Source organism: Sciurus vulgaris, assembly GCF_902686455.1.
Source record: "Sciurus vulgaris genome assembly, chromosome: 16".
Classification (NCBI taxonomy): Eukaryota; Metazoa; Chordata; class Mammalia; order Rodentia; family Sciuridae; genus Sciurus; species Sciurus vulgaris.
The window spans coordinates 168,914-182,385 of NC_136477.1; the positions used below are offsets into that span (position 1 = coordinate 168,914).

Here is a 13,472-nt window from a genome sequence, read left to right on the forward strand (position 1 = left end):
AGGCTTCCTGCCCAGTCAAACTCTCCACAAAGGCCTCTGGTAGACAGAGGATTCTGTGGAGAGAGTGCCAGCCACTGCCTGCCCAGTCAAGGACTCTCCACAATGGCCTCTGGTAACTGCAGGTCACACAGTTGCCAGGAGCCCCCATGAATTCTGGATAGTAGGTTTCTGTCCATGCAGGTCTCACCACAGGCCCCTGGGACCTGTGAGCCCCAGAGGATTCTGGGTAATGCAGTCCAGCATCTGCTCTATCGCCCACAGGAGTTGCAGGCCACATACTGGCCCTGGTACCCTAAGGAGTAAGGGTACCTCAGCCTGCACTGTCCACCCAGCCATCACCACTGTGATGCCTGGGACTTGCAGACTCATCTAGTAAACCTCAGCATCATCAGGTGTCTTCTAAAAAGTTATAGTCATGCAGTGGAAAGAAGTCTTTAATACAGCCACAAATGAAAATAAACAGGAGTAATTCCTTGATATCAAATGCCCAATTAATACACAGATTTCTCCAACTATTTCAAAGAAATTTTAGAGTTAGACACAAGTCAGGTTCAAACTAGAAGCATCCATTGCATTTGATTAATATGTCTTCAAGTATTCCTTTTCTTGTCACCTACTTATTGACACAGGCAGTTAATTCATACTATAGAGCTCCAAGTCTGTGTCTTGCTTCTTTGGATGTTTTCTTATCTCATAGTGCCTAGAACTGACCCCATATCCTCATCCATGCTACCCCAACTCATAACCCCAACCTCAAGTTTCTTCTTGTAACAGACACAAATACAATATTTACACTTAAAGTAACTTTGAATTTTGAGGCTGGGGTCGTGCCTCAGTGGTAAAGCACTTGCCTAGTATATGTGAGGCACTGGGTCCAATTCTCAGCACCACATAAAAATAAACAAATAAAATAAGGGTACTGTGTCCTTCTACAACTAAAAAATATATATATATATATATATATATATATAAAATGTATAAACAAAAAAAGAACTGATAAGTATTTTTAAAAACTTTGAATTTTAACACATCAACTTCTCAATATTTCTCAAGTACCTTATAAGAAAATTAGTCATCAAAACAAGAATAAAAGCAAGTGATGAGGGGCACATTAGATCTTTCCCTCAGGCCCCAGTGAGATTCCAGGCACTGGGCCTTCCCTGTGCCATCCTGAGGGGACATCTGTGTTTCTCCTTTCTGTGTCCCTGGATTTCTCCCCCAAAACACACTCAAGTCACACAAAACACACTGGCATGTTATGATGATGAGTGGCCAGAGCCTCAGTAAAGAATACTGTTGTAAAATAAGTTCTGCTACGATGTTACCTGGGAAAGTAAAGAATATGGCAGAACTTCTTCCTCAGCACATCAGGTGTGCACAGGAAGCTTCCTGCTCATTGTTTCCTCACGTGAACCTCTGTCATCCTGAATCCACAATGGCATCTCCATGGGTAGGTTCCCTGAAGAAGAAAACTCTGGGTCCCACCAGACGGAGTCCTTAGGCATCCCCAGGCCATGGTGTTTCCCCAGGTGACTCCTGAGAAGGATGTTCTGATCCTCACTGGACATCATCCCCAGCATGGCATCTCCCAGGTGGGTCCAAGGAGAAGGAAGCTGACAGAGGACCCCGAACCCAGCCCCTCAAAAGCAGGTGTTTTGGGCTGGGGTTGTGGCTCAACAGTAGAGCACTTGCCTCGCATTTGTGAGGCCCTGGGTTCAATTCTCAGCACCGCAAATAAATAAAAAGATAAATATTCATCAACAACTAAAAATAATAATAATAATATTTTTTTAAATTTTTTTTAAAAAGCAGGTGTTTCACAGTTGTCAAAGGAAGTTGCTCTGAGCGCCACCTGCTGCAAAAGTGGGCAATGCAGGACGCTGGGTGCCCGCTATTCAGAGCTGCCCCTGTGCTCCCGGTGCTGGTTACAATGAACCTCTGAGATTCATAGTTCTGATTATTCCAGGTCATTATTTGGAAATCAAAAAGAAATACAATCCACCATCCTACATCTTGGTCAGAATGAATGGAGACAGGAAGCAGCAAAGAGCATGACTCATAGACAAAATCTCCTTGATTTCCTACACATCAGCAATCAGTAGAGGAAACAGTGGAATTTGAAAACTGGAATAAGAAAATTTTTAAAGCATCAACATTTAAAATAGCACCCCCTTACTTGCATGCAAGTCTTAAAGTACAATCATACTTTCAGAAAACCTTGAAACACAGTAGAAAGAAATAAATGAAATATAAATAAATGTAGAGATATTCCTTGTTCAGGTCTCATTACAGTTAAGATGAAATTATCTCAAGCCTGATCGGCAGATTCAGGGAAGAACCAGTGAAATCCCCAGCAAGCTGTTCTAGACCTAGACTAGACACCACCGACTGTGAAAGGACACACTTCAAGAAGGCACAACCTGGACCCCAGAACCTATCGAGATACTCCATAGACTTGTATTTACAATGTGAAACTGAAACTCCACATGATGTGCATGACCACGTTTCATGATGAGATTTTAAACACAGCCCCCAAACAAATCCATGAAAGGAAAAATTGATAATGTGAACTGTATTAAATTACTCTGTGAAAAAATCATACTAAGAAAACAAAAAGATAAGTCAAAGACTGAGTGAAACATCTGGAAAGTACATGTGTAAAATAAACTTAAGTCCAAAATATAGTAAGATACTCAACCACAGGCTATTAATGGGTAGGGCAGACAGACAATTCACAAGAAAGATACGAGATGGCAAAGAAGCATCACCTGTCGTGAGGAAAGCACAGCTAAAACCCTCCACCATGAGGAGGATGAGCAGTCACAGTATTCTCATGCATTGCCGGTGGAGCACACAACAGTTCACCGCCTTCAAAAAGCTGGCCACCACATGATCCCAAGAACATAGACAACTGCCTTGAAAAAGTATATCTAGATAACAGCATGCAATTACATAAGCAGTTCTGTTCACAAAGGCCAAATATTTCAGGGAATCAGAATGTGCTTTACTAGATGAATGAATAACTGCAATGCATCCATGCCATGGGGGTCCTGGGGTCTCTGAGCACCCCTGGGCCTCTGCTCTAGGCCACCTGGCCTGCCCTTACCCTGTGCCCCACAGTGGGGCAAAATGGGTTCTGTATGGAAATGCCTGTAGACACAGATGATAAACTCAGTAAAACATAGGAACAAAGACCCAAGTCTGCATCTTTGCCTACAGGAACCTCCTGGGGAAGGACAGCCAGACTGCAGGAGCCCCACAGGGCCACACCTGCCAGGAAGAACCTGGAGGCCGCTCCTAGGGCACACCTCTGATCAGTGTGGAGGACCTTGTGCTGCACCTTAATTCCCCAACACAACATCCTCTGTCTCTCCACAGTCAGCAACTGCTTCCTGAGCAGGATTCTGTTAGTTTGTTTGGTGTTGCAGAGTGCTGTGCCACTGACTAGCCCTGAGGCATAACCTCTGAAATCTATTCTTCTGATTATCATACAACGTAATTTTGGACATTCGAGCTGAAATAGAGACCACCGTTCCATGGCTTGTTCTGAAAGGACAGTGCTATGGTTCTGGAGTCCAGAAAGCCCAGGGCCGGACAAACCACCTCTCAAATCTCCTCCAGGCCTCTCTCAGTCATCCAGTTTGGAGCACCTGAGATGTCCCTGTTAATTGCAGCATGGAGGGTGCCTCAGGAGGGAAGAGGAGGATGCTCCACCCTGTGGTACCTGTGTCCTTTGGAGGAATAAGCATGTAACAGGCTGGGGCCACACCCTATTCCTCAGGAGGCCAGGGACAAAGCCAGGAGGGCAGAGGGAAGCGGGCTGGCTGTCAGGATGCTGAGGGTGGTGGCCCCTCTCCACGGGATCTGGGTGCAGGGGCTGAGGAGGGGCCTCCTGCCTTCATCCACACAGGGCCTCTGACCACTGCACAGTGCCCCTTCCCAAGAGGCCCAGTTCCAGCCAAGGGTGAGCTCCAAGAACTTTAGTCCATTTTCCCAAAAATGGACATGATGCAGCTAGTGTAGTCACAGTTCTAGAACTTTCAGGACTGAGCTGACTGCCTGTCCAGTATAGGAGGCAAAATGACCTGGGGGTCCTCACCAGTCCCTGCCTCTGACTGACCAGCTCCACACAGGCATCTCCCTTCAGGACCCTGGGCCCTGCTGGCTACAGGAAAGACCACAGGATGGACCCAGGGCTCTGTGTGGTCCCTGGGAGGGCTGAGGGTGGCACCCCCTGTCACAGCCCAAAGCATAGGACTTGCTGCCTCTGCCCCCCAAGTCTGTGGGAGTCAGCCTGGTGGGGGATGAGGGGTCCATACCCTGTGGCAGATAGATAGAAGGCTGTCCCCCTACCTCCCACACTGCTGGCAGCACATCCTCTGACCTGGAACTCCCAGAAGGCCAACGCCTGTGCCCTGAGGACTGTCAGGTTCACGCCAGGCCACAGGTGCATGATGTCCTTTGGATCCTGGACTCCAAGACAGCATCTTTCTCTGCTGCACCATCCCCTACCCCTGCCATGAAATGCCCTTCTCCAATCTCAGTCAAGATTTCCTCCTCCTGGGACCCCACCATGGGTCTCCCAGCAATGGCTTCTTGTTCTTATACCCATGAGCCTATGGGGACAAAGGGCTTCGTGACTGACCCTCACAGACTAGCTTGGGAGCTTCTGAAGGCAGGACTGGGGTCTGATGCCTGGGTCTAGTGCTGATGACCCCTGGCCCAGCCCAAACTGGGCTTGGCTCTACATTTGGTACATGGGCGGGTGAGCAGGGGACAGTTTCAGATGCCACTGAAGCCACAGTGCACCCCTCAGGCTCAAACAACCCTCCTGGAAATGCAGCTGCCAGGGACTTGTCATTGAGAAATAACCAAGTGAGGGCAGAGGGCAGAGGATGGAGCACCCAGCCTGACACAGCTCACAGGTCGAGGTTGGATGAACCATGTCCATTAGTAGGGCACAGACACATCTGATGCACACCAATCACCAAACCCTGCACAGGGTCTAAAGGCTGATGGGAACTGCAATCCATAGTCATAACAGATGTCAGGAGCAGTGAGGTGAAAGAAGAGAGGGCATCCAAACCATCGACTTCAGCTGAACAAAACATTTCCTTCACAGACACACATTAAAATCTGATGGGAATCCACCCTCGGCTACCCGGCCTTGTCTAACCACTTGTCTTCCCCAGTGAGGTTTGCCTCCAACACTCAAGGGAGACATGTGAACACAAGATGTCAGAACGCAGCCACACCCCACTCAAAAGGCTAACGGGTACAGGAGTGTGGTCTTGTGCACAGGTGGAGGGAAGGCGGCAGCAGGGAGAATCTCCCTCTCTGGGAGGCTTCACTGCACAGAACTCACAAGACTAACAGGGTGGAGGAATGTGAAGGTGGATGTCCCTGCCTGCAGAGTAGAAGGAGGTTCTGGGACACCTGCTCTTCCCTGAGGAAGAGCAGGCTCAGGTTGGCCCAGGCCCTCAGGAAGAACTCAGCACTTAGAAGGGGAAAACAGAGACCACCCAGGAAGCATGAGCTGCCATCCCAGTGGAGGAAAGTGGTGTTGGGTGCACCAAGGTGACCAGTGCTCTCACCTCCCTGTGCACTGTGGGAGCCCAAGAGACACACAAGGTGGGAAATGCAAGTCCACTCATGGGCCAGGGTTCCAGAAGGCCCAGGAGGGGCCGGGCCCTGCACAGGACCTTGGGAGGAGCCAAGGGCAGTCAGAACCACCAGCTCCCTTCATCACATCCACAGGACAGACACGTCTGGGGAAAGAGGAGGTGAGAAGGGATGAGACAGCCAGTATGTGCTTTTCCTAGGGCTTTTGGAATTGTATTATAAACTGCATGGCTTAAACTTATTACCTCAGAGTTCTGGAGGCCAGAATTCTGAAATCAGGGTATCAGCAGGGTGGTTTTTACCTGTGAAAGCAGCTGGGGAGGGCCCTTCTTGGCCTCCTCCAGCCTCTGGGGGTTGCTTGGTTGCATACTGAGGCACAGGAGACAATTCAGAGCCATCATGACAGGCAGAGACCTTGCAAAGAAGTCTTGGGGTGGGGGAAGACTGGGCACCACAGAACATGGTGGGGCAGTGGATGGAGAGATCAGGAAGAAACTCTGGGGTGAGGGTGCCTCCAGCTAAACCAACTCAACATGACTCCTGCTAGAGACAGGCCCAAGTGACCAGATGAGGAACCTGAGCAGAAATGGAGGATGACCAGCTATGTGAAGGGGCTGCTCTGCTCCTGCCAAACAGATGAGTGGGTGCTTTGCCAGCCCTGGATTTTGCCAGAAGTGCAGTGACAGGCCCAGGAGAGGGTTCAGGAGCCTGCCAGGAGCTTGGGCAGGCAGAGAAGCTGCTGTTCCCTCTAGTTTAGGGAAAGATCTTCTCTCCTTTGAACAGGGCAAGTCCACTTCCTCATCTGGTCACCTTCTGTTCATTCAGGACCAGCTGGGTCATCTGCTGGGAACTGGGAGCAGAGGATATTTGCTGGTTGGGGCAAAGAGGCATTTATGAGGAGGAATTTCTGTGAAAATTCAAAAAACACAAACCATTACTTGGAAACCCAGGGTCTGCGTCTGGAGGGAAGCAGCTGGTGTCTGAACAGGGGGACTGGGGATGGCAGTGACAACACAACAGATGTCCTACCATGGGGGACATTTCCGGTGACAGCATCAGTATCCTGGGACCAATGCTCAGCACGGCTTTTCAGCCACCACAGCAGAGGGGCCATTCTGCGCAGCCCAGCTCCATCTCCCCCACCTGACCTGAGTGATTTGTGGGCCCATGTGACCTCCCCTAGACAACTGCAGTCAGAACTTGTGCTCCTCACATGCAGTGAGTCCCACTATCCCTCTGCTGGTCCTGGGCAACCAGATCCTTGGCCCTGGTCACTGGCTAGGAAATGACTGACACATTCCATGAATCAGGCTCCTGGTGTCCACAGCATCTGGTGCCTGGTCCCTGGCACCAGGGGAGGGCCATGGGCTGCAAAGGAACCCTCTAGGCCCAGGACAGGGATGCAGGCTGCGTCTCTGCACCCAAGTGCTAATCATCCCACTCAGGACTGGTGACCATACCCCACAGGAGGTAAGAAATAAAGCAGGTTCCAAGTACACATACAACATCAGCAGACACATAAAAATAAATCACCCATCATAAAGACATATTTGGTAAAAAAAAAAAAAAAAAAAATTTATGACACTCTCACACTGAAAAGGCAAGCCCAGAAAGTTCTGAAATGGCTAAGAGGCACCAACTCACTGGGCAGACAGTCAGGACTGCAGGGCTCATCAGGTCAGAGTCCCACAGGGGCACAGGGAGGGCACAGGGAGGGCACAGGGACAGAGCTTCCTACAGGGCCTGGAACCCTAGTCTGTGCAGGGGCAAGGGGCATTGCTGGACCAGCAGTTCAAAGCACAGGATCCCCATCACACAGAAGGGTTCTGAGGCCGTGGGGGCATACAGAGGGTCCAGGAGGGGAGAGGGCAGGACTCAGGAAGGAGAATGAGTCTGGCTGGTCTTCCAGGCAACAGAGGCCACTGCAGGCCCAGGGGCCCGGCTGTGCACAAGGGCTCGCGCCTTCCCTCAACACACACAGCCCGCTGCCTGGATGCCAGACATCCTCCCTGCCAAAGCCCCGGGGTCCATAACCTGCAGGCCCTCTCTGGACATGAGATAACTGTGTGCTGGCCAGAGAGAAGCAGGGGGCCCTCAACAAACACCTGCTTTACTAGAGACCCACGTGCACACCCACCAAGCAGCACAAGTGCCTGGCTCCCAGGTCCTTCCTGGCCCCCTACTTGAGTGGGTCCTCAAGAAGCAACAAGGACAGCCCATGGGACACCTGGCCCCCAGAGCGCTGCTTGCCACTGCCACTAGCTGGGAACCTGGGGCCTGTCTGAGCCCTCCTGTTGACCAGGGTCCAGAACACGGCTGGCCCGCAGATGGCAGCCTGGAGGTCCTGGCTCAGGAGGAAGAGACAGGGTAGCCACGGTGGTTGTGCGAGGCCTCGCCCACAGTCAGCGTCAGGGACAGGCTGGGCTTGCGCTCCGCCACCTCCTCCAGGCAGGGCCGTGGGGGCCGGGCTTTGAAGAAGTCGGAGACATACCGGACCTGCGGGGGGGGGGGGGGGGGGGGCGCGAAGAGCGGGAGGATGGCAGGAGGGTCCGGATGAGGGTTGGGAACGCCCCAGCGGAGCGCGGGGTGGGTGGGGCTGGGACTCACAGTGAGGCCGGCCACCAGCGCCCCCTGCAAGAGGCCGACGAGGACGTCGCTCCAGTGGTGCTTGTGGTCGGACACGCGGGTGTAGCCCACGTAAAGGGCGAAGGCCACCAGGAAGAACTGCACTGTGGGCCGCAGCAGCCGCGCCCACTTCCCGCAGAGCCGCGCCTGCACGTAGAGCTGCGGAGACAGCACATCAGCCGGCTGCAGCGCGACTGGGCTGAGGCCGCGGAGTGGGCCGAGGGGCCGCAGGAGCCGCTTGCCCGTTTGCCCCGCACCTCCTCCACCTCCCCAAGGGCAGTGCAGAAGGCCGGGCCCTGGGCTCCCCACACAAGAGGATAAAGAAACTCACCGCCAAGAACAGCATGCAGTACATCCCAAAGGAGGAGTGTCCAGAGTAGAAAGAGAGCCTGGGAGAGAGGGTGGGCAGAGTTGGTGGGGGAGGCCATACTGACCCACCGCCTACCCAGGATGAGGGGACCAAACATGGAGCAGTCCCCAGGTAGGTAGGGCTGGGCTGGGCCTGCAGCCTTGAGCACCTCACTAACACAGCAGGACCAGTCAGCCGCCCCAGGGCCCAGGCAGGCAGAGCCAGGTCTGTGCCCTGTGTCCCCTTCAGGGTGGTTCCACGTCTGGAACCTAAGGGAAGTGCCACACCTTCTACCAACCTCAGACTCAGCACAGACATCCAGGGACTGGCAGGGAGGCCAGGGTTCCCTGCCAGGGAGCTCTGGAGCAGATGGAAAGCTCATGGCAACCAAAGGGCTCAACCAGAGGCACCAGCTCTGCACCACTGTGTCACACACCAGGACGGCACAGGCCAGGACAGCGGCACCCAACTGCCACAGGGACCTGCCCCTCGTGGCACCTGGTGCCTGTAGGAGGGGCTGGTCAGCCCCCACCTAACAAAGGGGCCTCAGCCACCACTTCAGGGCCACAGGCAGTGCTGATGCCAAGGAGGGGCCAGCCACACAAGAGGGCCCAGGCACTGGGGGGACAAGGGCCACCACACAGAGGGCCCAGATACTCTGCTCAGAACAAGAAGCTGGGCAGAGGTCACATGTGCCCCCTGCAAATGCTGGGCAGCTGTCCTTGGTTCTAGGAGTTCAGGAAATCTGTGTCTGCAGCGGGGGTGCAGCTGAGGCACAGCAACAGAAAGCCCTGTGCCAACCCCAGCACCACCAAGTAAATAACAGGAATCTGCATTTGATGGCTATCTGCCCTGATCTAACAGATCATGGCCACACACAGCTAAACCCACTCAGAAATGTCACTGTGCAGGCAGCAATCAGACCCTGCAAGGGGCAGACCCTCCCAGAATGGCCCACACACTCAGTTCTCCACAAAACAGCGACAAGCACACAGGGCTCTGGCTGACACGAGGGCAAAGCCACTCCAGGTGTCCCTGAGGGCGAGAAACAGGATGGTGGTCCTTGTTCAGAACTCAGCATTCAGCCTTAAATGTAAAATGGGGTGCAGAAAAGGCAGTTGGAGGAGAAACAGCAATGGAAAGCTACAAGCAGGTGACCCAAGTGTCAAAACTCACAGTCCTTAACAAACAGGACCTGCTGAACTGCTCCCCAAGGCCCCCTACCACCTGAGCAAGGAAGGGGGCAGCATGGGCACATTTAATGACCCAACGGGGGGCAGCAGCACCCAGCACCTCAGGAGAACTGTGCACCCCACAGTACTCAGCCAGTGAGGAACCAGGGGAGGGACCCTGCGCACTACAGACAAAATGCTGAGGTCCCTGACCACCAGGCACCCTGACCTTCCAGGACCATCGGCGGAAAACCTTGCTTTCTCTGCACCTCTATCTCAGTCCGTCCTTTAGGTTTCTGTAGGTGAGCTTGTTTCTCACACAAAAGAAACCCAAGGTCGACTCAGAAGACAAGCCTCTGGGTCAGTCACCTGACCCACGACCAGAGCTGAAAGGACTCAGAATGACGTATCCCATCACGGCAGAGTTGTAGCCAGAGTTGTAGGAAGAGAAATGACGACATGAAAACTAACATCCCAAGAAAAAGAACATCCCTCGGTTTAGATGGGAACCAGGTGGGGGACAGGGCATGGCTGCGATGGGCAGACATGGTGACCACACTAGCCCAGGAGAGGGAGCAAGAAGCACGCAGGACAGGTGCACAGTAACTCCAGCAAACGCAGCAACCTCCAGGTGAACTTAGAGGGAGCCAGAGACACAGTGGACCAAAGACAAAGTCAGAACCTTAGCAGCAGCAAGAAAGAGAAACTCCACAGCACACGACCCCTCGGCAGGAAGGAGAGGCCAGAGGCAATGGGAAGGCTGGGACAGAGGGCTGAAGGGAAGCACCTGCAACCCACCCCATCCACACCCTGCCAGAGTCTCACAGGGGAGTCTCACAGGGGCCAGACACCTGGCACCCACCTGGCCTCAGTGACGTTGGCAGGGGTCCCCCTGCACACCCTCTCCAGCTGCACATAGACCGAGCAGTTGACCCGGCTCCAGTCTGGGTCGCAGACGGCCAGGAAGTTGGGGCGCAGACGACCAATCATGTACTTAGCCAGGTCCGTCAAGGACTGGCTCACAGCAGCCCCGAACAGGAAGGTGCCCAGCACCTTGTAGAGGGCAGCCACATAGTTGTTGAAGTCGGAGCGGGAGTAGAGGCGGTCAGTGTACACCAGGTAGGCTTCCCCCACTGAGACCTGCAGAGAGAGGATGAGAGACACAGGGCAGGGTCTGGCCAGCCCAAGGCACCCCGTGCTCCCAAGTGGCTGTGCCCTCAGTCCTACCCACTCCACGCCCTTCTGCCTTACCAGGATGACAGTGGCTGTGATGGTGACCCCGGCCATGAGCCCATGGGTGATGGTGTCCGGACGGTAGGGGTATCGGATGGAGTCATCTCCACAGTAGAACCCTCGCTTGTATGGGGCGTTCACCAAGGTCAGGATGGCAAAGGGCAGAGAGGCTAGGGAAGGCCAGGGAGGGACGTGGCGCCCTGCTGCAGACACAGCCTGGGCCTCTCCACAGATCTCCAGTGAGAGGCCCTACACCATACAGTCCTGACTCTCCCTGGTCATCGGGCAGCCCTCTCAGCCCCCATCCACCCCAGCTCTGCACGCCCACCTCACTTAACTCCCCTCCTGACACCCTGGAGTGCCTGCCACAGGAGGAAACACCTGCTCTTCCCAACTCCTGCCCCTGTGAAAGCACAGTCGTTTGTGTGACACAGACGCTCGGGGCTGGACCTGGCCAAGCGGGGCAAAGAGCCGACGCAGCCAGGGACACAGCAAGCGAGGGGAGACAGCCCAGGCCTTTGCTCAGGCCACCAGCCAGCCACACTGAGACCAAGACACACCCAGCCCTATCCAGGAAGCCAGTCCAACAGCCCAGCCCACCACCACCGTTGTGTTACCAGAGGTGTCCCCAGAGCTGAGAGAGGCCTGGAGACAGGAGCCAGCCACAGAGCTCGGGCAGAGGGCAGCACCCTGCCCCAATGGAGGCTCCAGGGACAAACCCAGGCAGGGTGCCCTTTGCCCCCAGCAGGGAGCTGGGTGTGAGCGGGTGCGGCTCTTCTGGGTCTTGAATGCCATGAGGGTAGGGGCCATACTTCCCCACAGGCCAACTTGAGGGGACCTCCCTGGGGAAACACTCCAGAAAGGGAGACCTGAGGTCCACAGGGTGGCCGCCCCTGTTGGGGGGCAATACTCTGGCTGCACTGAGGTGGCCTGAGGGAGCCTGGGACCAGGGTCAGGGGACACAGGCCGAGGGACAGGCAAACACAGGCCAAAGGCGGCGGAGTCCAGCAAGGCTCCGCCCACCACCCAGTGGGGCTCAGGCTGGAGCAGCAAACCAGCAGCCCTGCCCCCACACCTTCCGCGGGAGATTCAGAAGCGGTAGCCAGGGCTGGGGTTCAGGACACTACAATCTGGCCAAGACAGGGGCCTCCTCTCCATTCGGGCACCTCCGGAGCCTCCCTGACCTCACCTGCTCCATATTACTACCACCTACACCTGTGCTTTCTGAACTGTCTACAACCTCAGCTTTCTTAGGAAGGAAGCCACTGCCACCTGGCACACTGCAGCAATGTGCAACTGACTTTCAGCTCTGCCCTGCTGCTGTGTGACTCCACCAGGTGGTTCAACTTCTCTGGGGCCAGACTGTTTGGTCAGAAAAGTGTAAGTATTGGCAGGTCTCCTGGTGCCTAACATACAGTAAGTGCCACATATATGTTTAAACAACACATGCACTCAAGAAAACAGTACCCAAGACTGGCAGATGATGTGCCTCAGGGACTTACTGTTGTTACCTGGCCCACCCTCCAGACCCGAAGGATGGGCCCGGCCTCTCTGGGAGAAACAGAAGACAGGAGAAGAGGGGCAGCCAATGAGGCCAAAGCACCCGCCCCCGCGGGGGCAGCAGCATTCCGGGGCCATTGTCCACTGAGCCCCAGGGCAACACTCGGTCTTTGTTCCCGGGACCTGGGCCGGGGCAGGCGGGGCCTCTGGACAAGCCCTCCCCTAGCGCAGCCCAGAAACCGGTTCGACAGGTTCGGCTCGGTGCTGGAGGCCCACCCGCAGCCCGGGGCGGCCCTTCAGCCTCTGGGGCCCGAGGGCGAGGGCACTGGACCTCATTTGCGTCCGGCCGGCAGGGCTCCACCGGGCCGGAGTCAGCCGGCCCCGCGGCGCCTGGAAGCCGCCGGCGCCCCCTGGCCCCACGCAGGCTCTCGCAGCCGGGGGCGTGTCTGCCCGGGGTCCCCACACCCGGGCCCGCGGCTCTTACCGACCAACACGCACAGCACGTCGAGCAGCACGAAGACCCACCTCCGCTCCATGTCGCCCCCGCCCGGGCCGTGCCCGCGACCCCCGGCGCGCGCGTCCCAGCGCGTCCCGTCGCGTCCCAGGGCCACAGGGTCACATGGCCGCGGAGCCGCCCTGGTGGAGGGGAGGGACGGGGGCGGGGCGGGGCGGCGACGGCAGGAGGGGCGGCCCGGTGGCCCGAGAGCGCGGCGGTGCAGGGAGGGGACACGCGTGCGGAGTGCGGGCGGGGGAACGGGATGCGGAGAAGCGCAGGGTCTCCGAGCTGGGAGCAACCGCCCGACGCTCAGGGGCAGCCGGCTCGAGGGCACCCAGGGTGTCCCTAAGGCCTGGGCGGTGGAGCCCGCGCGGGTGGTTTGAGCAGAGTTCGGGTGCGCAGGGGCTGCAGAAACGAGGTCTGGACACCTCGGAGCCCACCCGGAGGACACGTGCCCTTGGCGTCGCCGAGCCCC

At 55.6% G+C, this 13,472-nt stretch overlaps 1 protein-coding gene across 3 annotated transcripts; it reads right to left on the bottom strand.

Moving 5' to 3' along the window:
- Window positions 1-7,109: 7,109 nt before the first annotated feature.
- On the bottom strand, window positions 7,110-13,135 carry PLPP2 (phospholipid phosphatase 2). Of its 3 annotated transcripts, none has more exons than XM_079115421.1 (6): window positions 13,027-13,135; window positions 11,020-11,171; window positions 10,631-10,908; window positions 8,579-8,636; window positions 8,230-8,406; window positions 7,110-8,118 (listed from the first exon to the last, which is right to left on the bottom strand). In XM_079115421.1, the coding sequence occupies exons 2-6, from the start codon at window positions 11,053-11,055 to the stop codon at window positions 7,972-7,974; spliced, it is 696 nt and encodes a 231-aa protein (XP_078971547.1). In that variant the 5' UTR covers window positions 11,056-11,171; window positions 13,027-13,135; the 3' UTR covers window positions 7,110-7,971. The 3 variants fall into 3 exon arrangements, with proteins under 3 accessions (XP_078971547.1, XP_078971546.1, XP_078971545.1); XM_079115420.1 differs by having other exon boundaries at window positions 12,986-13,132; XM_079115419.1 differs by lacking the exon at window positions 13,027-13,135 and adding an exon at window positions 11,619-11,820.
- Window positions 13,136-13,472: the final 337 nt, after the last annotated feature.

Coding starts and splice junctions, on each gene's coding strand:
- PLPP2 (XM_079115419.1), bottom strand. CDS start 11,811: ATGGCCCCTACCCTCATGGCATTCAAGACCCAGAAGAGCCGCACCCGC. Junction 8,407..8,578: donor ACTGCATGCTGTTCTTGGCG/GTGAGTTTCTTT, acceptor CTGTCTCCGCAG/CTCTACGTGCAGGCGCGGCT. Junction 8,119..8,229: donor CGCTGGTGGCCGGCCTCACT/GTGAGTCCCAGC, acceptor CCCCCCCCGCAG/GTCCGGTATGTCTCCGACTT.